The 22601-nt window shown below is 50.9% G+C and overlaps 1 protein-coding gene and 1 long non-coding RNA gene across 9 annotated transcripts in view; one reads left to right on the top strand and one right to left on the bottom strand.

Annotated features, from left to right (window-relative positions):
- Positions 1–2326: 2326 nt before the first annotated feature.
- ARL4C (ADP ribosylation factor like GTPase 4C) lies at positions 2327–5798 on the top strand. Its single transcript, XM_035572062.2, has one exon. It carries the CDS (start codon positions 2539–2541, stop codon positions 3115–3117), a length of 579 nt encoding a protein of 192 aa, XP_035427955.1. The 5' UTR covers positions 2327–2538; the 3' UTR covers positions 3118–5798.
- A 6262-nt stretch (positions 5799–12060) lies between these two features.
- The window catches only part of LOC118261295 (uncharacterized), a 28262-nt gene continuing 17721 nt past the window's right edge, over positions 12061–22601 (bottom strand). For 4 of the 8 annotated variants that reach the window (XR_007708496.1, XR_007708500.1, XR_007708502.1 and 1 more), the window contains 2 exons: positions 13892–14240; positions 12061–12688 (listed from right to left, as the gene is read on the bottom strand). This is a non-coding gene — a long non-coding RNA (uncharacterized LOC118261295). Of the gene's footprint in view, positions 12689–13891; positions 14241–14522; positions 14627–22601 lie in introns of all 8 variants that reach the window. The other 4 variants (XR_007708497.1, XR_007708498.1, XR_007708495.1 and 1 more) reach the window with 2 other exon arrangements.

Below are 22601 nucleotides of genomic sequence, written 5' to 3'. Positions count from 1 at the left end.
TAATTGCCATGTCTGAAAGCAGTTACTATGGCAGCAACAGCCTTCTTGCTGCTGGAGCGAAATGTTGGGGACCAGCGAGCGTTGCCTTTGTCAGATGCTCCCAGACACACATTTAGATGCTAATGCTGGCTTTAACCTTGGCTGCATAACCTCGGGGTGAGGGATAGAAAGTAGAGGAGGGGGGAGATTTATGGAAAAGATGGGTTTCGTCTCCCTAAATTTGCCACTGAATGGACTTGGCATACTCCTCTCAGCTGCGATTAACGCTGGTATTTCTGCACTTAATATTCAGCGGAGGTCTTAACAGCTTATTTATGGATAGCTGGCATTAGCTGCAGCATAATTCACCACTGCAACACTTCTGTTTATCTCCGTCCCCTTGGGATCATCTGATATAAGGCCATTTTTTAGAACATCCCCTAGGTTTGATCAGCCTGTCTATCTAATCTCGCCTTTATTTATAACTCACAATCAATGCTGGGGTGAAAAAAGGAGGGGCATCTCTCCCTTTGACTTCAGTTGTTGGGGGAAAGAAATTTTGGTGGCCTGTTTCGATAGGGAAGCCTTTCAACCTGAGCCTCAAATCTGTCTCCAGCAGTGGGAATGAAAGAGGAGCAAGGGAGGGGAGCTCCAGCTCCTGCAGTAGAGGTGATGGAGGGGAGAGGGCTTCCCAAAGTGTGTCCTGGGGCTGGCAGTGCTGTCCTTCATCCACACAGGGGGTTAAGCCTGCTGTAAGCCCTCTGTAAGATCCAGCTATTTCCAGAGCTCATGGCACACCCCTGATCCTGCTCTGCTCTCATGCTGAGCCCTCAGTCAGGATGTGTTGGTTTGGACATCTCCAGCATGTGGGTTTGGCTTTGCGCAGTGAAACAGAGGTTGGAGGGGCCCCTCATCACCTCCTCCCCCTGGAGCTGACACAGCACCTGGGTCAAAACAAGGCTGTGATATCAGATGGAGGGTAAACTGTGTGCTAGGAAGCAAGCCTTGTGCTCTCTCTGGGTAGAAAGTGGTGCTGAGTCCCTCACCGGCTGGCAGGGGTGAGTGCTGGGATCCCTGGATGGAGGCAAGGGCAGCCCAGCCCCTGTGGTGCTGCAGGGCTGAAGGGTGTGCTGGACCCAGGAGCTCACAGCCCGAAGGCAAATTCCTGCAGTTAACTCACAACCCCATTGCACACAAATCAGCCACTAATTCTGGCAGGTTGCACTGGCTTTGGGATTATCCTTAAGGGCAGCGTTTAAGAACTTTTGCTGGAGCAATTCAGGCAGAAGAGATCCGAGTGGTGACACTGCCTGCAAATTTAGCCCTGCTCTCCTCCTATCCCTGCCATTTTTCTTTACTGCTCCAGCTCCTGCAGCCAGGTGATCTCTCACAGCATCCTCCACTTGCTCTGGGAAGCTCACTACCTTTGTGTGGTCGCGGAGAAAAGCTGAAATTCACAGCAACTCACAGGCCAGCTGAGCAGAACAACCCTGGTGCACAAAACATTTTTATTTTCCAGCCAGCCCTGCACCTGCATGATGCCGGTGCCTTGCTTTCTGAGTGGATGTGCAGCGTGTGGAGGTGATACCGTGCCAAGAAGCCTTCCTCCCAGCTGCACACCGGGCTCGTGGGGCTCCCTGCACTTCTCACGTTGTCACCACGTGGTGATTTCCACGAGAACGGCGCTCAGTGTCACCTCCCGAGCTGCCTGTATTTTTAATGCTGGCATGTGTTAGCAGGTAGCCGCGTCTCCGCGCAGAGCAGCGGGGACACATCCTCGGGATGAAATATGAATAGGAGACATGATCCCGCTCCAGCCTGACAATCCCCACTGCGCCTTAAATTAAAAGCAGGATCAGTCTTCTGCAGTACGCGTCTTTCTCCGGGGCTTTTTAGTTAAGCTGTCAGACCGAGCGGATGCCTGTTTAGCAAATGCTCTAAGAGGGGACAGGGAACATGGCAGGAACAACACCGCCGCTGCTCTTCGGCTCAGACACAAGGCCAGGAGGAACAGCAAAGAGCCTGGCAGGCTGTCCCCAAGGCATGTGGCAGCTTCCACGTCCCCACACCGACACGGGAGGGCTTTGAGGTGCGGAGATGGCTCCGGCGGTGCTTAGAAAGCACGAAAAGAAATGTGCCTGGGCCTCCTCGCACACCCCTGCCTTCCTCGGCCGGGAGGGAGCAGGGAAGGCGGCAGGGAGGCAGGGAAGGAGGGAAGGAGGCAGGGAAGGCGACAGGGAAGGACGGAACGAGGGAAGGAGGCAGGGAAGGAGGGAAGGAGGCCGTGAGGGAAGCGGCGGCGGCGGCGCGGCCCCTCCTCCCGGGCGGGGCGGCAGGCGGCGGCCGGCAGTCCCCGAGCCCCGCCGCGGCGTGGAGCCGCGCTGCCCGCCGCTCCGCCAGCGGCCGAGCCGAGCCCAGCCGAGCCCAGCCGAGCCCAGCCGGGCTGGGCCGGGCCGAGCCAAGCCGGGCCGGGCCGGGCCGGGCCGAGCCGGGCCGGGCCGCGGCGATGGGCGCTGGGTTGTGAGGGGGGGGGCGGCGAGGGGCGCCCCGGAGGCGGCCATGGGGAACATCTCGTCCAACATCTCCGCCTTCCAGTCCCTGCACATCGTCATGCTGGGCCTGGACTCGGCGGGGAAGACGACGGTGCTGTACCGGCTGAAGTTCAACGAGTTCGTCAACACCGTGCCCACCATCGGCTTCAACACCGAGAAGATCCGGCTGAGCAACGGCACGGCCAAGGGCATCAGCTGCCACTTCTGGGACGTGGGCGGCCAGGAGAAGCTGCGCCCGCTCTGGAAGTCCTACAGCCGCTGCACCGATGGCATCATCTACGTGGTGGACTCAGTGGATGTGGACCGGCTGGAGGAAGCCAAGACGGAGCTGCACAAGGTGACCAAGTTCGCCGAGAACCAGGGCACGCCGCTGCTGGTCATCGCTAACAAGCAGGACCTGCCCAAATCCCTGCCGGTGGCCGAGATCGAGAAGCAGCTGGCCCTGCACGAGCTGACCCCCTCCACCACCTACCACATCCAGCCCGCCTGCGCCATCATCGGCGAGGGGCTCACGGAGGGCATGGACAAGCTCTACGAGATGATCCTGAAGCGGAGGAAGTCCCTCAAGCAGAAGAAGAAGCGGTAGAAGCCCGCAGACGCGTGGACGGGTGGGAATGCAGACAAAGGAACTGAGGGGGAGAGAGAACCAAAGCGATCCTGTTTTTTGTGTTTTCCTTTTTTTTTTTTTCGTTCTTTTTTTTTTTTTTTTGTCCCTTTCCAAATGAAATGACGACAATAGCGGAGATAACAATACCGCTCCTGCTAGCCAAGCCCAGATCCTGACTGCGGGAGAGAGCCAGGATCTCCTTCTCCCGCTCTCCCCCTTGCCCACCACCCTTTCCCTGGTCAGAGGGCGGCATGGAGCATGGGGTGGCTGCTGGGCTCAGAGCTGGAGGTGCCCTGAGCCCCCTGGCCGGGCTGGAGATGTCCTGAGCCCCCTGGCCGGGCTGGAGATGCTCTGAGCGGGACAAGACGCCGCGGGCGGCCGAGAGCCCGTGGAGCCGGGGTGGCCCCCCCAGCACCCCTCCATCCTTGTGGGGTGCGGAGGCCAAGGGGTGAACAGGGCAGGACCCTGTTAAAGTGCATTTGAGAGAGGGCAAACGCGCGCCTGGAGCTTTTAATGCAAGGTCAGCCGGCGGGGAGGGTGGCTCTCGGCTGCCTGCATCCCTCGCCGGGGGGCTGGAGCAGCGTAAAATGGGGGAGATGGCCGAGATGGCCGAGGGGACAAAACCTGGATGAGGGGACAAAAGCCAGCCGAGGGGACAAATCCAAACCCCGTGGGCTGGTGTTTTTGGGAGTAGATGAGTGCAGAGCACAAGGGCAGGCAGCCTTCAGTAATGCCGCAGCGGCTGGGGGTGTGTAGCAGCTGGTGACTGGTGCTGAGCTTTAAGCTGTTTGCTTAAAAAAAAAAAAAAGAAGAAAAAAAAGAAAAGGGTGAAGTGAGGGGCATCCAGGAGTCTCCGTTCTCAAAGGCTTGGTTGTGGCTTCTCCTGAAGCAAAGCCATGAGCAGGTCTTCATTGTGCCCAGGCATGCTCCAAGGTGCTAATTTGCTCCAATAGGGGTGACCCAAAATACAGATTACTTTAAAAAAAAAAAAGCTTTGTACACCACTGGGCGGACTGGTCACCGTGCTGCTCTGCGGCTGGTGTGGGAGGCTGGGGCAGCGCTTGTTAAACGGGAGTTTGGGGAGGTTGTGGCAGGACAGACAGCTGCCGGGTGAAATGGGCAAAGCTTGCAAAACCCTGCAAAAAGATTGCAAAATGCATCAGGAAAAAGGGCCTCGGCAGTGCCGGGAAAACGATGGGGTGTGGAGAGAGGGGGTGAGGCGGGGGGGAAACATGGGACAGGGAGGAGGTTATTTTTTTATGAAGATTTAAACCCCATGGAAAGCAGAGAGCCCCTGGTTGCCAGCAGGTGAATGTTTGGGCACCGAGGTGGGATCAGGCCAGGCTGGGGGCCCTGGGGACCGTAAGCCATTTGCTGTCAGTGTTTTGGCCCAGGAACCAGCTCTCTGCGGGATAAAAGCAGGGTCCCCGCTCCCCACGTTGCCCACAGACGGGAGGGAGACCCGGGCAGCCCTCGGGGCCAAATGCCCCGAATTTGGAGCTGCACAGGCAGGCAGGAGTTTGTGGTGCTTTTTCACCAGCCTTCCTGTTCAAAAACCCTCCCCAAAACAGCCAAGGAAACCACCAAGCAGACAAAGAAAAAAATGCCCTCAGGTTTCAGGGAGTTGATTCTCCTCTTGCAGCGATGAGCGCGGTACCTTTCCAATGGCATTTTGTCAGAAAACAAAAGCTGCAGCCAAGCAGTACGTCTCTTTTATTTTTGCGGGATTTGAGTTCCTACACGAGTCCTGACTTGTGTGCGGAGCGAGTGGGCTGGTCCCATCAGCTTAGGAGGCTCTGTTCCTGCTTCGTTGGGTTTCCTTTGCTTTGTCTTCACCCGGAACACTTTGGTACTTGCTGTTGGGAGAGAGAAAAAAATATTTATTTTTGATGCCACAGAAGCCAAATGCTTAAACCTTTTTTTTGGTGAGTGACCCGTTCCAGAGGCAAAACACAGAACTCCCTTTGCCCGCCACCTCAAAAGCGATCATGGTTTAAAAAGAACAAATGCAGGTGTTGGTTGTGTGTTTTGCCTCCTCGCCGTCAAGGTGTGGACCTTGGGTCTGCTGGCACCAAGCATCCCCTTTGAGATGTGACTGCTTTTTGGCCAAGCTTTCAGGCATGCGCTTTGCTCGCGTGCTCGAAGGCTCAGCTGAGGCAGGTGGGATGCTGTCGTGGTGCCATTCCCACCAGCTCGGCTTTCTGCAATAATTAAAAGTACTTCTCCAATTAGTAGCTAATGGCTTCCGTGGTATTTCCGTAACGTTTCACGACTGTGTGCTGATTTTCCCGTATGAAGATGAGCATCGCCTACGGTGGGCTAGAAGAAGAGGTGCTTCAGGAGAACAGCAGTTAAAGGAAACGGCCCGTGTTGTTGCTCTGAAAACGAGCCGAGCGTTTCGCAAGGTTGTGCGTCCTCTAAATCTGTTTGAATGACCCTTTTTTTTAGCAGACATCATGAGGTGTGGGTCTCATTCCATGAGGTACCTCGCCGTGTGCCCATCAGTGTTGGGAAATCCTGCTGCCTGTGTCTTAGCCCTGCCACTGACCGTCAGTCTCTGTCCCTCCTGTCTTTCCTCTTTTTTTAAAAGATGCAGACATAATGCTGTGAACTGAAATAAATTATTTATACAATGAAAGGGCCTGATAAAAAAAAAACAACACGTGTCCCTCCGCTTATTTCTCCTTGTCAACACCGCATTTTAGAGCCGGTTCCCAGAGCTCGACACGAAGGAGGTTGCTCCTGCCTCCCTTGGGCACAGGGACAGAGGAGTGACCTGCTTTGGGCCAGCAGCCCAAAGGACAAACCCTGGGACAGGACATCCTCTGCCACCCGGGCAGAGGAGCATGGGGCATCAGGGTCCTCTCTGGGACATCTCTGGGGCATCAGGAGCATGGAAAGCTCTGCAGTGGATGAAATCCAAGACCTTTGGCAAGTCACTTAGTTTTTCAGCATCTGCGCTCCTGTGTGTAAAAGGGGAGAATACTTCTCTGCCGTGGGTATTTTCTTCCCCTCTCCCTTTTTATTTTAAACCTACGTGAAGTACCCTGTGCACGGCCCTTAGATGAGTGAGGTCTTGCTTTTGTTCGATGTAGGAGGTCGGGGCTTTTGTGGTGCAGCCAGGGGCACAGCTGGGGCTGCAGGGGTTAAGGCGCCGGGCAGGCATTTGGGAACAGGATGCTGCTGGGCTGAGCTGAGCTGCAGGCGGCCCCTGCTCCCGGGTGGCTGCTGACACAGGAAGCTTGGGTGACATCTCGGAGATGAGAGCCAGAGCGGGTGGTAAATGACTTTTTATTTTATTTATTTATTTTTTTTAAGGGTGACTTTGCAGCTGGCGAGGAAATGAGTCGAAGTGGTGATGGTGCAATTTGATGGGGCATGTATAGAGCACGTACCCTGCGAGAGGTTTGCCCAAGGCTCATCCCACATGGCCTCCAGCGTGCCTGGGTGCGAGGACGTCCTGTGTGCGTTGCAGGATCAGGCCCGTGGGGGAGGCTTTTTTCCTCCTGGTGTAAAGGGAAGGAGCCATCCCTGAGCCGGGCTCTGCGATGGAAACAGCCAGAAGGGTCGGGACTGTAGGTTTTGAGAGGCTGTGGCTTGGTGTGTGGCTTCAACAAGGTCTGCCGCCCCGGGGCTGCGAGCAGGGGGGCTTAGTAGGGGTGTCTTGCAATTTATCTAACCCAAAAGCCACTGGCTTGCAGGAAGGGGGCTGTGCCTCCGTGCAAGCAAAGCTCCTTGTGCCTTGAGCTGTAAGGACGGACATCCTCCTTCAGGCCGCGCAGCCTCTCCTCCTGGCTGGAGAGTGCCTTTGTCAGCAGGGGGTCTGTGTGTTTAGGCCAGTTGTCAAGAAAACCTTGCACAAGGAGCTCCCTGACCTCGCAGTGCCCCGAAGCAGCACTCTGGCCCTGATTTATACTGCTGCACTGTCTCCCCGAGCAGGGAGGCCAGCAAAACAGCCAGCAACGCTGGGGCTGTGGTCCCCAGCACCATGTTTTGGTACCCTGATGGTGTGTGGGGCCCAGGACACCAGGCAGTGCCCCAGGGTGCTGCCCCTGGGGGAAAAAGCAGCGAGGAAGCAGCTGGGGTGTCTGCTGCACCAGGTCTCTGCCAGCAGGTAAGAGGGACCTGTGACTTCTGCCATTCAAAGGGCAAGAAACTGCAAAGAGTGTCCCATCTCGGTGGGCTTTGCTCCAGCTGAAGGTGTTCGGGACAGAAATAAGCTCAGAGATGAGCTAGCTGCTTCAGAAACCCCTCCAACAGCCTGGCGTGCCCCACATTTTCCTGCACATAGTTTCATGATGCCTCCTTCATCCCAAGAGCCCTGCAGCTCCTCTTCTGCACTTTCTGCCTGTGCCTTGCCTCCTGCTCTCTCAGCTGAGCACACCCTTCTCCATCCCTCCCTCCCTCCTTCCCTCCCCAATTTGCCTTGTTAAGCTAAATCCCTCTGCTTTATTTCAAATGGGATTTGCTCCCAAGCAAGTATCTTTAGAGGGATCATCTTGGTTAATGTAATTCCTAGAGCACTGAAGCTTTGGAGCACAGTGCAATGCAAAGAGATATTTCTTTGCACAGCATGAGGTACTTTTGCTCAAGGTTTGGGTGGCGTGAGGGTGACCATCTCTTGAAAATAGGCTAAGAAAACCAACCTGCTGATTCAAACTTAGGCCCTGTTTGCTTTGCTTTCATTCATCCCGGAGCTTCTTCAGTGTGAATTACCCCCGATTTTTGTTTGAGCAGCCAAAGGTCACTGCGGTGAGTCAGGTCTGCAGGACACCAGGCACTTTGCAAGTATATCATGCAAAAAAAAAAAGAGACAGCACTCGCCCATTAGGACAAAATTGAGACATTTCAGCACAAGCATATTCTTAATGAATATAGTTTGTGATGACTAGGGAATATGGAGAGAATAGCCTGGGAATATCTGCTGTAATGAACAACTCTGTTTATTTCAGCTTAGCTTGTGTTTGCTTCCATCAAATATTTAAGTGAGGAAAGCTTATAAAAAAAAGCAGCTCTCCAGCAACTACATTAAAATATTGGTGGGAGGCGAGTTATGAGCCCATCGATCCTGCAGGTGTTTGCGCTGGAGCCATACCCAGCCGCCAGGTGACCAGAAATAATCCCCCGCACCCTGGGGCATTGAATCAGCACTAACGACCTCTTTGTCCTCCCTCCCTGACAGTCTTGACTAATGGCATCTCCTGGAAAGCTGCTTGCAAAAACGCTTCAGGATGAGGAGTTTGCCAGAAGTGTTGCTGCGCCCATGGTCATGGGGCGCTTGCAGACACCGGGGAATGGGAGGCAGAGCTCATCTCACCCAGCAGAATTATTATTGCGTTGTTGTTAGCATTACTTTGGCCCAGTGTTTTGCAAATTCTGCAGCTGAAATGGGCTACTGTCTGCTTGGGAAGCTTCTTGTGACCCAGTGCTGGGGCTGGAGGATTCCTGAAAGCTGGTGTGTGGGGAGACAGGTGCACTGTGTGAAGCTCCTGATCCTACCCGGCGCTGCTTTGGGTCTGTAAAGGAGGGTTGCTAGAGTTTTTCTTACTCCCAAAGCTAAAAAAAATAAATGGGTGGTGTCACGATACTCATATCCCCATCCTAAAGATGCGTAATGCGTAGGATTTATGTCTCTCATACGCTGGGGAAAGGGTTTGAGTGGTATTGGGTCAGTGGGAGATCTCTGCAGGCATTCCTGCTTGCACTACGGGCAGCAGAGCTACGTCAAGGTTCAACCCCCAGCATCTCCATGCCACGCTGACTTTATTTTACGAATGGTGGCTCTCTGAAACCCCACCAGCCTCCCAGTGCAAGTGGCTCCCCAACCAGGGAAAGCAGAGCTGGTCACTGGCCATGATGCCGTGCCACCATGGCACCATGGTGGTCACCTTGCTGTGCCAGCGCCCTTGGTGCTCGGTCCTGTCCCGTTCTGTGGCTCCAGCCCATGGTGCTCAATGTGACATTCCCCGTTCACACTTGGCTGCCTGAGGGTATCCCAGCTTGCTCAGCCGTACTGTGGTTTCGAGTGAGCACAGAGGTGGAAAAAAAAAAAAGTGGCAATGGGAAATGGGAACACAGGGCAATTGTTGTGCTGGCTAATGTTTAAACAGCTCTTGGAAAGCCCCCTCCCTTGCTGCTTGCACTCTCTACCCCTTCTAACAAGGGGACCCTTTCAACTACTTGGCAACTTCCCCATTCTCTGGCTTCTGCTGCCCATGTAAAATCTCCAAAGGCAGGAGGAGGAATGGCAATGCTGCAGCTTTACAACGTTTTCCTGCCCACTGCATCCTCCCAGGATGGACCATGCTCTTTCCCAGCCAGCCTTAGAAACCACCTGAGAAGGAGGAATTTGTTAGAAGGTGGTGGGTGCCCAGATGACAAGGGATTGTAGGAAAAAAATGGAAAAATAATGATAAACCACACCATTCTTGTCCTGTGCACTTGCTGCTCTCCATCCAGGCCTTGTAGCTCGTGAGCCACATCCCCAGAAGAAATGGCCTTTGGCCTTGGCTGTGCAATTCCCAGGTATCAGAAAGGGATGAGAGGAGGGGATGGCTCCTGGGGTCAGCCTGGCCCTGGGATCTGCTGCATTTCTTGTGGGACTTCCAGCAGCCCCAGGGCATCTGGGGCTGGGACTTGAGGTTAACTGGGAATTGAACAACCCCATCCCCTGACAATTTTTCTGCAGTTTTTGGCACCAAACCCAGCTGTCTTCCCACCCAGCCCAGCGTCCCTTAAGGTGCTGCCCATCATCATCTTTTCGTCACAAGGGTGTTATGGAAAGAATAAGTCTAGGCTGGAAAGGGATGAAATAATTCCATGATGAATCACCCCTCATCAGCCACAAAACCTCAGCAGGACAAATAACTCGTCTGGGGCCCCCTCCTCCCTCCCCTGCTGGCTCCCTGTAAAACTCAATTAGAGCAAAGAAGGTAGGGAAGGGAGTAAAGCTGTTTTATTGAACCTTAGCATCAGCACTTCTTTACAGGCTGGCTGCTTTGTGTACGTAGCAATTGCTAGGGTGGAATGGGGGAAAACCAGCATGATTGCAGACGAGAGGTGCTGGTGGGACAGTGTTTGAAGGGAGCAGTGGAGCATAAGGCCATAAACCTGCTGGGAGGTCACTGATGGGGCTGTTTTGGGAACTGTGAGCCCTGCTGGAGTTTTATCGCTATGGTCTGAGGGGTTGTAACCTCTGAGGATGCTCTGAGCTGAGCAGAGCATTGCTATGATTTACTGGCTTATTTTAAGCTAAAAGCTGCCTTATTCCTGGATGAGGGTTCAAGTTCCTTGCTCCTATGCTATATAACTTTGCAAATTAGTCCAGGGTACATTATATATATATGGATCGGGCCAAGACTGTACCCGGAAGGACAGCCGAGGTGTATTTAGGGGTCACTTGTGCTTGAGCATATATGCATGTTGGAGATGGGGGGGGGAAGACCACATAAATCTCCCCTAGACAGAAAGAGCTATTTCTGTGAATTCTGTAAAACTGAGTTCTGGCATTCTTTGCACTGAAATGGGGCCTGGAAGCCTCTGTTGCATTTGGGGTCCCCATATGCTTGGTGATCAATAAACCAGGGTGCGAGATGCCCTGCCCAAAATGTTGGTGCCTGTAACGGAGCTGCTTGGAAACCATCTGGTGCTCCTCCTCCCTCACCACCCAAAAATGATAATTGGTAAAAAATGAGCCACTCCATGGAAATGCTGATGGCAAAACGCCACCAAGGGAGGTGGAGGGGGATGGCGGGGAGGAATCAAGCAGCACTGACCTCTTTGTTTGGATAATGCTGAAACAGCAGTGCCGAAATGGATCATGTTTGCTTTGAGATGGCTCTTCATCTGGAATTATTTTTAAGGCAGGTTCTGTTACTAAATGTATATAATGAAATCTACCTTAACATCTGAGCAGGGCAGAAGGGGAGCGTGTGATCCACAGCATCGTACCTCTGTCTGCGTGGCAGCTCTCACCTCCTCCCCGGGCAGCACTGCTCCCTGAGAGCAGCCCACCCTGGCACCTTATGGCTTGTCCTGGCAACAGGACAGGCAAAGACACAAATGGCCTTTTCTCTGATGACAAGGGAAGGGCTGTGGACGGACCTCCAGGCTCTAGGAAGGGGTAAGCAGGACCGTTTTGCTTCCCCATCTCCTGGGTTCACGCTGCCACATGCTGCCCAGTGGGAATCTCCTTCCATCCTCTCCATGTCGTGGCCTTTTTCTGGCTGGGTATCCAGGAGTCCCTGCTATCACTAGTCCAGAAATCTCAGGAAACTCTCATCAGGAGAAATCCTATCCCTTTTCCTCCTGCTCCTAATCTCTGGCCTAGTTGGAGCTTCTTTTATCATGAAATATGCAGAAAATTGTTGGGTTCTACTAATCTGAACTCCTTCAGTCAAGACAGGACTCGGCTTGCAAAGAATGTGAATAATTTATGTGCAGATAATAATGAGAGAGAGAGCAAGAGGAAAAGGGAATCTGTCTTTCATTCTCCTCAGTGCTGTTCCTGAGGCTCTGCTGTACCGAGAATAGCCACTCCTGATTATCCCAGGTGGCCTAATTCATGTGGGGACCATCCTCTGACCCTGTAAGCTGAGCCTCCTTTTCTGGTTTAATGCAATCCACTGTGGATGCAATTGCTAAGTGGGGAAGAAACAAATACTTTTCTCCTCCAATCCACCCAAGACCTGTATTCCCTTGCTTCCCTGCATACCTTGGAGTAGTTTTTGGCTGTAGGCAAGTCCCCAGGAACAGCGCAGAAATCCAGCTTCCAGTTCCAGCTCAAGCCTTGCAAATGCAATGACTCACTCTCAAGAAACCACACACTGCTGGCATGAGCCAGAAGCCCTGACACATATTTTGAGGAGCCCTAGCAAGGGTAAATACATAGCTTGTGAAAAAATGTAACAGCAAAAGAACAGCTTCAATACATTGATTTAATATATGAAATATCAGATTTTTGACTGCAGGAAAATGTCTGGGGGCCTTACATTGTATGCTGTGACTTTGAGAGACAGATTCAGTTCTCAGTTGTTTCTAATGTCCTGCAATGCATAAATAGGATAAAGACACAAAATAATTGAAGATCTACAGCTCAGCTACTCTTTGAGGCAGGGGGAAACATTGAAAGGAAGGGGAAGGTGTTTAGAAGTAGAACAGAGAGAATCTAGCACGTTTCTCCTATTGATGTGAGCTCCCAGGACACTGCTAAAGGCCGTTCCTGAAAAGCCTGGTCCTGTCGGCGAAACGTATCTGCAAGCACAAGGGACAAGCGGTGGTTAGAGCTGAAAGGTAAACCTGCTTAAGAAGATGCATGCCCTTTATGGACAGCGGAATATTTGCAGCTTGAAGTCAAATTCAGCAAATAACACAGGGAAAATTTTCAAAAGCTCAAACATTATTTTTCCCCCTCTCCATCTCAAAAGGGGATTCATCTGTTGGTTTTCAAAGCGAAGAGCAGTGCGTGTTAAGCCTAAAGCTGAATTCTTCGCTTCATCCCAAAACGTTGCTTTTTTCTTGTCCTGTCTTGACTTTGCTGTTGATTGGGATGCTTGAAAAAATAAAATAAAGGTAATAATAAAACAACAGCAAAACAAACCAGCCCACAAGGAGACATGTTCTCCTCCCAGTCCTCAACATCCGTCGCTAGCAGAAGTTTGCTCAGATCTGGTGGGGATAGGGTGGTAGTGGGGCTGTTTTTCTGTTCCTGCTTGAAACTTCCCCTTAAGGCAGTTCCACATTAATGGTGGAAATGTCAAAGTCCCTGAGAGTTATGTCTTTACTGATTGAAAAGGGGTGGAGCAGTTAAAGTTTAGGAACAACCACAGTTAAATAGACTAGCGTAGACTAAGCCAGCTGCCTTGAACAACCACAGCTGAAGAGCCCAGGTGCCTTGAACTGTCACCTGTTGGGTGGCTGGTGGTGGCAGGGAGGGGGCTCTGGTGGCACCCCGGCTGTCCTGTGGGGCTGATGGAGAGGACAAGCTGGTCCCACGTGGGGCTGGTCCCATGCTGGTGCCCACCCAGGCCCTTTCCCCTTGACTTCTGCCCTTGCTTGGGGAAGCTGGCATAGGGAAGTCACTGACGCAGGGCTGTGAAGGATGAACATGGACAACATGGCCACGGATAACGTCCCTTTAATTACTATTAATGACTTAATTGTGCTCTCCATGGCTCTGCTTAAGACAACCATATTAATTGCTCACAAACAAGCTCTGGACACTTACAAGCTGTGACAGTCAGCAGATCGTTTAAATCCCAGCCCTGCAGGTTTGACCTCAAGGCTCTCCCTTGTTGTCTACCTGAGCAGTCAGAGCAATGCAGCTTCTGGTGAATTTCTCAGGGTGTTTGTGTTGGTTTTCCAGACAATTTTCAGGTTGACCTGATGCCCCAAGCTCTTGTTTTGGGGTGCTGTGAAGTTATTTATCAAGCTTCACTTCCCCAAATACAGGAGGATTTGTTCAGCTGGTGACTATGTGTGGAGGGCAAGGTGAGGACTCTGCCACCTCCTATCAAGGCCTGGGAGGTCACTCAGAGCAGCTGCAGGGTGATATCTCAAACTCTGGCTCTCAAGGACGGGAGGAATAGGGCAGTCCCACAGTGCTGTCCCTTCTCTCAGCCCCCCTGAGACCAGGTCTGGAGGACCACCCAAGCCAGGTGTCAAGCCTCTGATGTGCACAGGGCTAAAGACATGCTGAAAACCCTCCTCATGCATGCTAGCTTCAGCCTCACACCCCTCACCTAGCCTCTCTTACCCTTCATTTTCCCCTGAAGTCAAATATGAGGGTCTCGCGATGGGGACAGAGGCAGGCTTGCTGGTGGCTGGGATGGGGAAAATGTTATTTTTTTTCTCCCAGCTGTGCTCAGCAAACAGCAGCAAGGAGGCCAGGGCAGAGCTCCTTGTCCCCTCCTGTGCACAAAGGCAACCCCGCTCTCAGCTGGCAATGACCCAGAGGGGTTCTTTTCCTTTCCTGCTGCGTTAAGGTATCCTTCTCTCCGCCAGTGCTTCCCAGCTCAGCAAAAGCAGGAAATAAAACCAAAGTCCTTGCAGAGCCCTGGCTTGGCTGCAGCAAAGTCCCCAAGCTCGGCTCGCTGCAGCAAATTCTGCAAGAGAAAATGGAAGTCAGATGGGGTGAAAAAGTCCTAAACTTGGAGTGCACCTTCCTTTTAATCCTTGGAAGGCACGAAAAACACTCCCTTTTGGAAAGGGAAACATGTGAAAAAATCTTGTTATTACAAGGGCTGAGGGCGACACAGCTCAGCTCTGCCCTGTTCAGGCCCCCTTTCAGCCAACTTTGTACCAGGCTTAGCATCTTTGGGGGAAAGTAGAGAGCTCTAACTGCAGACAAATTAAAAATATATCAATACACAAAACGTAACACTCACAGAATCTCAAATCAACACTGGCTCCAGGCAACAAAATCAATCACACGCACATTTTCCATGCCACGCTGGCTGCGAGACATGCTCTTAGTGCAGGGTGCGAGCTGCTGAAAAAAAATAAGAACTTACGTTCGTGTGGATGAAACCAAGAAAGCCTAAGGTTGCGACATCAAGAATCATCACATCAGCCAAAAATACGTGAAAGCCACATGGCAACCATTCCCCAAGATGAGAAAGGAGGAAGATTCATAGACAGTATCAGAGGCGCTTCATTCCTTTTTCAAGGATTGTTGCATCAGCATCCAAAACAGGGGTGTGTTTGAATCAGTCCTATGATTCTCCTATCCCAATAAATTATTATTATGCTCTATTAAAAGAAAACAAAGGCAGAAACGCCTGACAGTCTGGGAAACCTGACAGTTTCTGACCAGCCCTCCTCTCAAGCTCCTCTCTCTTATCACCAGCTCTGGCTCCGTACACGGGGCAGGAGGGACATGCAGATCGGTGTGCACATGTGTGAGTGTGTGAGTGTGTGTGTGTGTGTACCACATGCCTTGCGCAGCTGGACAGCGGGCACAACTCCCAATGGATGGTGTTCTCCTAATATTGGCTCAAATGTCCCCAATTATAAGCCAGCAAGACTCCTTCCTAAGGAAACAAATAAGAAGCTGGGGAAGGGAGGGGCTCCCTCGGCTCCAAAAGCGCATCAGGCAGTAATTAATCACTTTGGGGTATGTGCTGATATGTAATTACATGCAGCAAAAGATCTGGCAATGCTGTTTGCTATCAATTATCTCTGCGTATCTGTCACGTAGACTGGGTCATCTCATAACCTGCAAGAAACTTCAAATCCTAATGTTTAAGGTAATCTAAATCTAAACGTAAGGTAAAACCTAAATCTTCAGATTTAACTTCCAGTGTTTCAAGCGTCTCGTGCCCAATTCCTGTTTTAAAGACCTCCAGCAAGATCCTCTCTTGTAATGACCTGAAGCTGTGGAGGATTCACAGAGCAAAGACTTTCCAGAACTGGTACAACACAGTGCCTTTGAGGGCAGTCACAGTGGATCAGGCTGTCTGGCTGGATAACACGGGAGATTGTAACCCTTGCTGGGAGGTTAATTCTGCCTGCTAGAGTTGGTGCAGTCCCTTTAGCAGTCATTTATGCAGAAGTTTCATGCAAATACATGAGAAACGCTAGGGAAGTCACAAGGAGAAAATAGAGGAAGGCTGCAGGGACCGAACCCGAGAGGGCTGGGGTTTTCCACCCACAGTGAAACAAAAACCCAGCTCTCCTGGTCCCTATTCTTGCTTTCAAATGCATAAACACACCCCAAGACTGTCTGCAATAAGTGACTGTATTTGTATATGTATGTTCTGAGGGTGGGATGTAGGACCACGCAACTCCAAAAGAGCCAAGTTACTGCTGCAGAGTCAAACATCACAGCGGCAGGTCACAAGTTCTCCTTTCTGAAGGAAAAAAGAAGTCCAAGACCTCAGATGCCCTCAAACAAAACTGAGGGCAAGAGACTGGTTGTGAACCCCTGTTAGAAGAGGGTCTGGTAAAGCCTATCTCGGCCAACCTACAAAATATTTTTGTTTGTTTGTTTGTTTTTGGCACAGAGGACACCAAGTGGAGAGCGAGCACCCATTTAATGCCCATGCTATCTCCCTCTCTAAGTCACAGCCCAGCAATGTGTGGCTGTCTGTGGCAGGCAGGCTGTGACGATGCAGGAGGGTTGTAATTGTTTTAATCAGCTGCTATTTCATCTCCTTCTGCCCTGAACTGTGCAATGACAAAGACAAAATGCGATACACTAAAAGCCTTGTGCCTCCAGCACAGAAGTGCCCATCAGCTTAATTTATCTCAGTTGTTGCAAGAGTTGCAGTGTGGTGTTGGGAAATAGCGGGCACCCTTCCACCCTGCTAGGTCTCCACTTGCAGAACTTAATTAAACCTTCAGCGACCATTTTACTGTCTCATCTGCCTCTTTCCCGGGGAAGACTTAACTCCATCGAGGCACAGCTCCCAGCGACGATGCAAAGAGACGAGCTTCCCTCCCTGTGTCAGCCCATCAGCTGGGCCTCTGATGTGACTTCTCCCATTGCTAGCACAGACTGGGATCACTGGAAGGAAGGGGAAGAAGGGACGGAGGGGCTAATTCATCCCTGGCCCAGCGTCAGCCCAGCCCTTGTTGTTTTTCTGTGGGGAACGTGTCTCAGCTCACAACTGGGCAGTGAGGCTTAGGGGAGAGATGGCTCCTGCTGGCTCCCTGGCCTGGTGTCAGGCTGAGGGTTGGGCCTGGTGATCTTAAGGCTCTTCTCCAACCTAAATGATTCTATGGTTGTATGGATTAGGGGCTCACCACAGGGGTGGCTGATGGCACCTCAGCACCCCCAGGGGAGGAGAGAAGATAGCTGGATGGACGGCTTCCCCGCTGCATGGCCTTGGCCCTGAAGGATCTGGGTCTGGCCAACCTCCCAGACAGTTCCTTTGAGCTTTTTTCCCCTCTCGCCCATTCCCTGCTCCTCAGAAATGCACCCCATCTTCCCTAGGCTCCTGCCAGCTTGACCTCTGCCAGCTACCGCAGCTGCAGGATAACTTGGTGCCTGCCCCACACCTCTTCTCCCTCAGGCTCTCGTCGAGTTTTGCTGATATTCGCAGAATGTTTCTACGGCAGGCCGTGAACATGAACAGAGCCACCATCAGCAGGTTACAGATGGTGTAGGGCTGGGTTCCAGTGTCAACGAATATGGCTGAGGGACACACCGATCTCTTCTGGAGGGGCTCTGGGAAGGAGAAAGCCCTTCCAGAGCCTGCAGCCCTCCCCAGAGGAATGCGAGCTATGTGGGGACTGGAGGTCACTGCAATCAGGTGCAGCAAAGGGCGGCTATAAAAGGGAAAGATAAAGCCAATAAATCAGGCTGTGGGAAGAGGAGGAGGGCACAAGTGCACAGAGCTGCTGGAGGATGGTGCAAGGCATCGCAGGCAGCGGGAAGTGGCACGTGAACACTAACCTGGGCTACAAAGCAGCCTGGGGCTGGGGGGTTACACGGCACAGGCAGTAGGATCATAGGGACAACATCTACAGAGAGAGAGGGAGAGAATAGGATAGGGTAGGATAGAATAGAATAGAATAGAATAGAATAGAATAGGGAAAAAAATAAAGAATCAGTGGAATAAGTACCTACAGAAGAAGTCCTCAAAATTTTGTTTTGCTCATTATTTTATTTTATTTTATTTATTTATTTTTTTTATTCCAACAATGGGAGGAGATGGTTGGTTGTATTCACTGGTGAAGGAGAAGGCACAAAACTAAACATATATAAATAAATATATATATATAAATATAAAAACTATTTTAAAAACTGCATATATTTTTTTCTGTTTAGACAGGAAACCTCCCCCAGGCTTGAATCGCCATTGTGCAAACATTCATTCCTGCAGCCCCAGTTCCCTATTTGAGACTACAAAACAGCGGCTTAAGGGTGATGGGTGGACATCTTGGCAACTCATCTGGTCAGATCAACCTGCTCTCCCCCCTTCTTGAGCCCTCCAGATGAAAACATGATTTCAGACATGTTTTTGGGGACAGAAAAGCAGTCAGGCAGCTATGCTTGCCCACCCAGAGTGCAGAATAGGCCCTTGGTGAAAAGAAACACACATTGGTCCTCATCCATTCTGTGTAAGCAGGCAGAGCTATAATAAACCCACACCAGATGCTGTGGGTCTGATCCCACCTGGTCCGATCAGAGCCGATGCACCCTGGAAGAGATGCTGCCGACACGACTCCAATTTCCCCAGCAAAATACTGAGAACCCAGCTCCAGTGCAAACTGAGAAACAAAATGTTAGCTCGCCCAACTGTGGAGAAACAGATGGAAAACGTAGCCCTAGGTGCCTCCAAAAATAAAGGCTGAAATGTGTAGTCTCGTGGCTTTTAGCTCGGTTTCTTAAGATGCAAGGCTCATGTGGTGGGGTTTAAAGTAAAAGTGTGTGAGAGGGCAACCTCAGCCAATCCATCATCCCAGTTCTGAGAAACTTTTGAACCCTTTGGCCAATCTCCCCTAGATTTGGCAGAGGAGTTGAAGTCTCGCTGACACGAAGCGCCTACAAGCTCTGCGAAAATAGGTGACTCGCCTGAGAAGAAAGAAAGACACTATAAATATCCCGAGTGAGGGAAGAATTCATCGCTCACTCAGCTCTTGATATGCATCAGAGAAAGCTGTTATGAAAACCCCTGCCACAAAGAGAGGCCCAAGCATGAATCATTCCCTATGAGATATCAAAAATTCTAACCACGGTGGTGAAATCCATGAGGACCCAGACAAACTTTGTGCCTCAGCTCTCAGGACCATGTATCCCCTGCCTTTGGCTGCGCAGGGGGCATCCTGTCCCTTTTGGAAACATCTCCTGGGGGCAGAGGGAAAAATCTCTTTCTGTTTGGAAAGCGATAACATCTCCCTTTGTAGATGCTGACTGTACTCACAAGGGCTTCTGCTTCTAAAAGACTGAAGAGTAGCAGCTGCTTAAGCCTATCTGCCTTCCTCAGCCTCAAGGGAAATGGCTTTAGGATGTGTAAAATGGAAGAGAGGAATCAGCATCACAAGCCTGCAGGGACTTTCCAGCCTCCTCCCTCCCTCCATGGGCTCCCACTGTGCCTTGTTTTCTTTTTTCCCCATAGGCTGGACTCAAGCAGCCAGGGGCCGGACGGGTAAGGATAACAACCTCAAGTCCCAGCTGGGCCAGTGGCTACAAGGACAGCTGTCACTGCACCCTGCCCAAAGCCCATTCCCAAATCTGAGCTTTTTCAAGCAAAAACAAAACACCCTGAGCATTGCATTTTGAGTGCATGATAACTTAGTAGCCCAAATGAACATCCTACACCACTTTTCAGTGACTACGGTGAAATTAAGTGAGGTGTGCTGGGGGGAATTGGCATGTGATGGTCAGGAGACAAGGGACAGCTAAAAGTTAAAAATTCAAAGCAGTGGGGGTGAAACTATCTTCCAGTTTCTCACTGTCCAGGATCCGGAGGGGCTGGATACTGAACACTGAGATAAAGCAGATGCCTAGCATAACCTAAATACCCGAGATAACCCCCAGTGTGGGGTACGGCACACATCCATCCCTCACTGAATTAGAGCCAACATACGGCAAGGTGACCAGGTCTGAAGCTGTGGCTCTGACCTGTGCTGGAGGGCTCTGCTGAAGCAGCCAGGTCCCACCTGAAGGCAGTCACAGCAAGCTTTTGGTGTGCAGAGGTGAAACAGACTCAGAGCAGCATGGCACGTGGGCAAGGGTGCCAAGAGGAAGCATGGGCAGTGACAATATTGACAGGAGCGTAGTGGGCCACCAGTGCTGTGTAAGGCTGAGGGCAAGTGTCCATAGCTCTACAAATCCTCCATGGTCTACAATCAGGAGTGTGACACACAGTAAATCTGTGGGGCCCTGCTTTTTAAAAGCTGTGAGGTGTGGAAGGGGGAGGATCCTTATGAATTTGTTCCACCTGCTGAGTTCACATCTTTGCAAGAAAAATCTTAGTGGCTTATTTTTCAGTCTCTCCCCACCGTGCCTCAAGCAACGATACCAGGTCTTTTACTCTAGGTAGAAATGATATTGAGGGCTTTTCTGAGTCTTATCTGGTTTTTGACTCCTCCTTATTCTGTTATCTGTTCTCTCATTTCTCCAAGCCCCTGTGAGTGCTGTAGTCAAGTCATCTTTAAAGTATGAGCCCTCATCCACCAAAAGGTCAAACTGTACCCCAGCATAATCTTGGTAGCTAATGGCTGAAGCCAAAGCAGAAGCCACACATCTCCCCTCCCCAGAAATTCCTGAGGGTGGGGAGCCCTGGGAAAGGAGGGCAGTGCTGCTAACACAACAGAGAAAAGGGGAGATGGATGGATGGGGAGGGGTAAAAGGATCAGAAGAGTATTTGCTTAGTGTGCTCTTTGCTGTCTCTGAGAGGCATTTCTCACAACAAGGGGATCACATCGCCCAGCAGACACCCACAGAAGAGCTTGGGAGCCTAAGCCTAAGCTCTCCATGATCGCACTTCCCAAAAGCAATAGCTTCCAGTGCTGGAAGATTAAATTGGGCTTCCCTCCTAAATCAGCTTGATGACATTTGGTTTTAAGCAGTTCCCAGGCTGGCATTTGAGAGGCAATTTTAGAGGTATTTTCAAATTTCATCCCACACTGTTCTTCAGATGGAGTACTCAGATGGTGGAGTCCCCAGAGCCTGTCTCTGAAACCCCTGTGAGATGCCAGCAGCCCTGCTCCACGAAGAAGGTTCAGCTGTACAGGGGTGTTGTGCTCTGGCACCCTGCATGACACGCACAAGGGCTTGGTGCTTTGAGACACTCTTGCCTTGCTAGCAACAGGCCACAGCACCTAATTTTCTCTTAGATTAAGTCATTCTTCCCAAATTTCCTTCTTTTGTATAGGGATTCCCTCTGCTTCCTGCTACAGGCTTCATGGTCTCTGAACTATAAGCACTTGGAAGTATTTGCACTCTCAGAGAGATCAGTTCATCTGTTTGGCTATTTTTATTCTTCCTGCCATAGCACCTTGAAGATTGGTTTTCCAGAATAACCTCTGGAGGTCAGGAAGGGAAAAAATCATCTCAGATACAGTCAAATGTATTGAAGGCAATTTCCTACATAACTGTACCCTGCTATATTGTGCTGGAGCCTTTAGAAGCTTCATTTAGAAGGAAATTCAGATCAGAAGCTTGCTCTTTAAACATTGCCTTCAGCATCAAACCAGACGTTCACACCAGGTGTGGGTGCCAATCCATTGTGGGAATTGTGGGGTAGGGCAGTCTGTTGTGAACACCCCCAAAAATTGCTCTTGCTGTCTGTGCACCCAGGTCTGGAGCCTAGAAACATGGAAAGATCAAGTCTCTGAAAAAAAAAAAAAAGAAAAAAAAAAAGAAAAAAAAAAGAATTTGTTTGGAGAAAGGTAATCCAAATATTTCCAGGCTCATCTCATTCTTCTTAATTGTATTTTTGTTTGGCTGGCTGCAGGATCAGGTTCCCTCTTGCTTCTTCTTGAAGATACAAAGCCATGATGTAGCTGTTGCAGCCTTGCCCACTGCCATGTTGTAGACCTGGAGCTTCTTTTGTCCACGGCTGCTCTGCACGCAGGTACATGCACATACTGGCCTGGAAAGCATGGGCAGTGCAGTTTAGGAAATACTGCCTCCAGTCAGTAACTGCCTCCTCTCATAAAGCTGTGCAAAGAGACTAAACTTTGCCAGCTTCTCTTCCCTGGCTCCTACCTTGTACCCAGTGCTGGCACAAACTGATACTCATCTGGTCCCAGCAAGCCCCAATGCCTCAGCTGTGTCAGCCATCCTCCAGCTCACACTTCACAGGGGTGCCACAAGGATGGGTCTACACCTGGTGGTTAATTATACAGTATACAAGTCCAAACTAGAGCATCTTTCTGAATTACCTATGTGGATACTGGCAGTGTGAAACTGCGTTGAGCCAAAATGCAAAAAGGCTTTCTCTTCACTACATTAAACAAAACAAAACAAAAAAATCAAACCCACACGTTTATTCCTGAATGAGAGCATTCCCTTTAATCTAGTCTAGAACATCTGGGGATCAGTTGCTGTGAAGCTAAGACACAGAAGTAAAAGGCAGAAAACATAGGTAGAGTTTCTTTGGACCAGAACGGTGTTTTCAGAGCATGATTACAAATTATTTGAGGATCATTTGAGGGACATATCTGAAGGTCTGAGTGTGCTTTAAACACACCAGTCTTTCAAAATGTTGCATTTCCCCATAGCTGGTAGTTCTGAGGCCCTTGGAAGATGGCATGATCTAAAGCTTCTCTATACCACCACGAGGTTTAACAAGGAATCTTCTCTCCCCAGAATCCAAGCCCTGAAGTGTGTGAAGACCTTGGGGCTTGTGGTTAGGATGGTGCTCCTACTGCTCTCTGACTCCATCAGAGTTACGTGAGGTGGTAGCACTTGAAGCACAGAGAGTAAACCGTGGGTAAGCAAAGTTCCCTGATCACCACTCATGGAAGCAGAGAGGGCTTCCACCTACTCAAAACAGTCTGAGCAATGGGTT

The sequence above is a fragment of the Cygnus atratus genome, chromosome 6, assembly GCF_013377495.2.
Source record: "Cygnus atratus isolate AKBS03 ecotype Queensland, Australia chromosome 6, CAtr_DNAZoo_HiC_assembly, whole genome shotgun sequence".
Lineage (NCBI taxonomy): Eukaryota > Metazoa > Chordata > Aves > Anseriformes > Anatidae > Cygnus > Cygnus atratus.
This window is presented reverse-complemented; position numbering and strand designations above follow the sequence as displayed.

Coding starts and splice junctions, on each gene's coding strand:
- ARL4C (XM_035572062.2), top strand. CDS start 2,539: ATGGGGAACATCTCGTCCAACATCTCCGCCTTCCAGTCCCTGCACATC.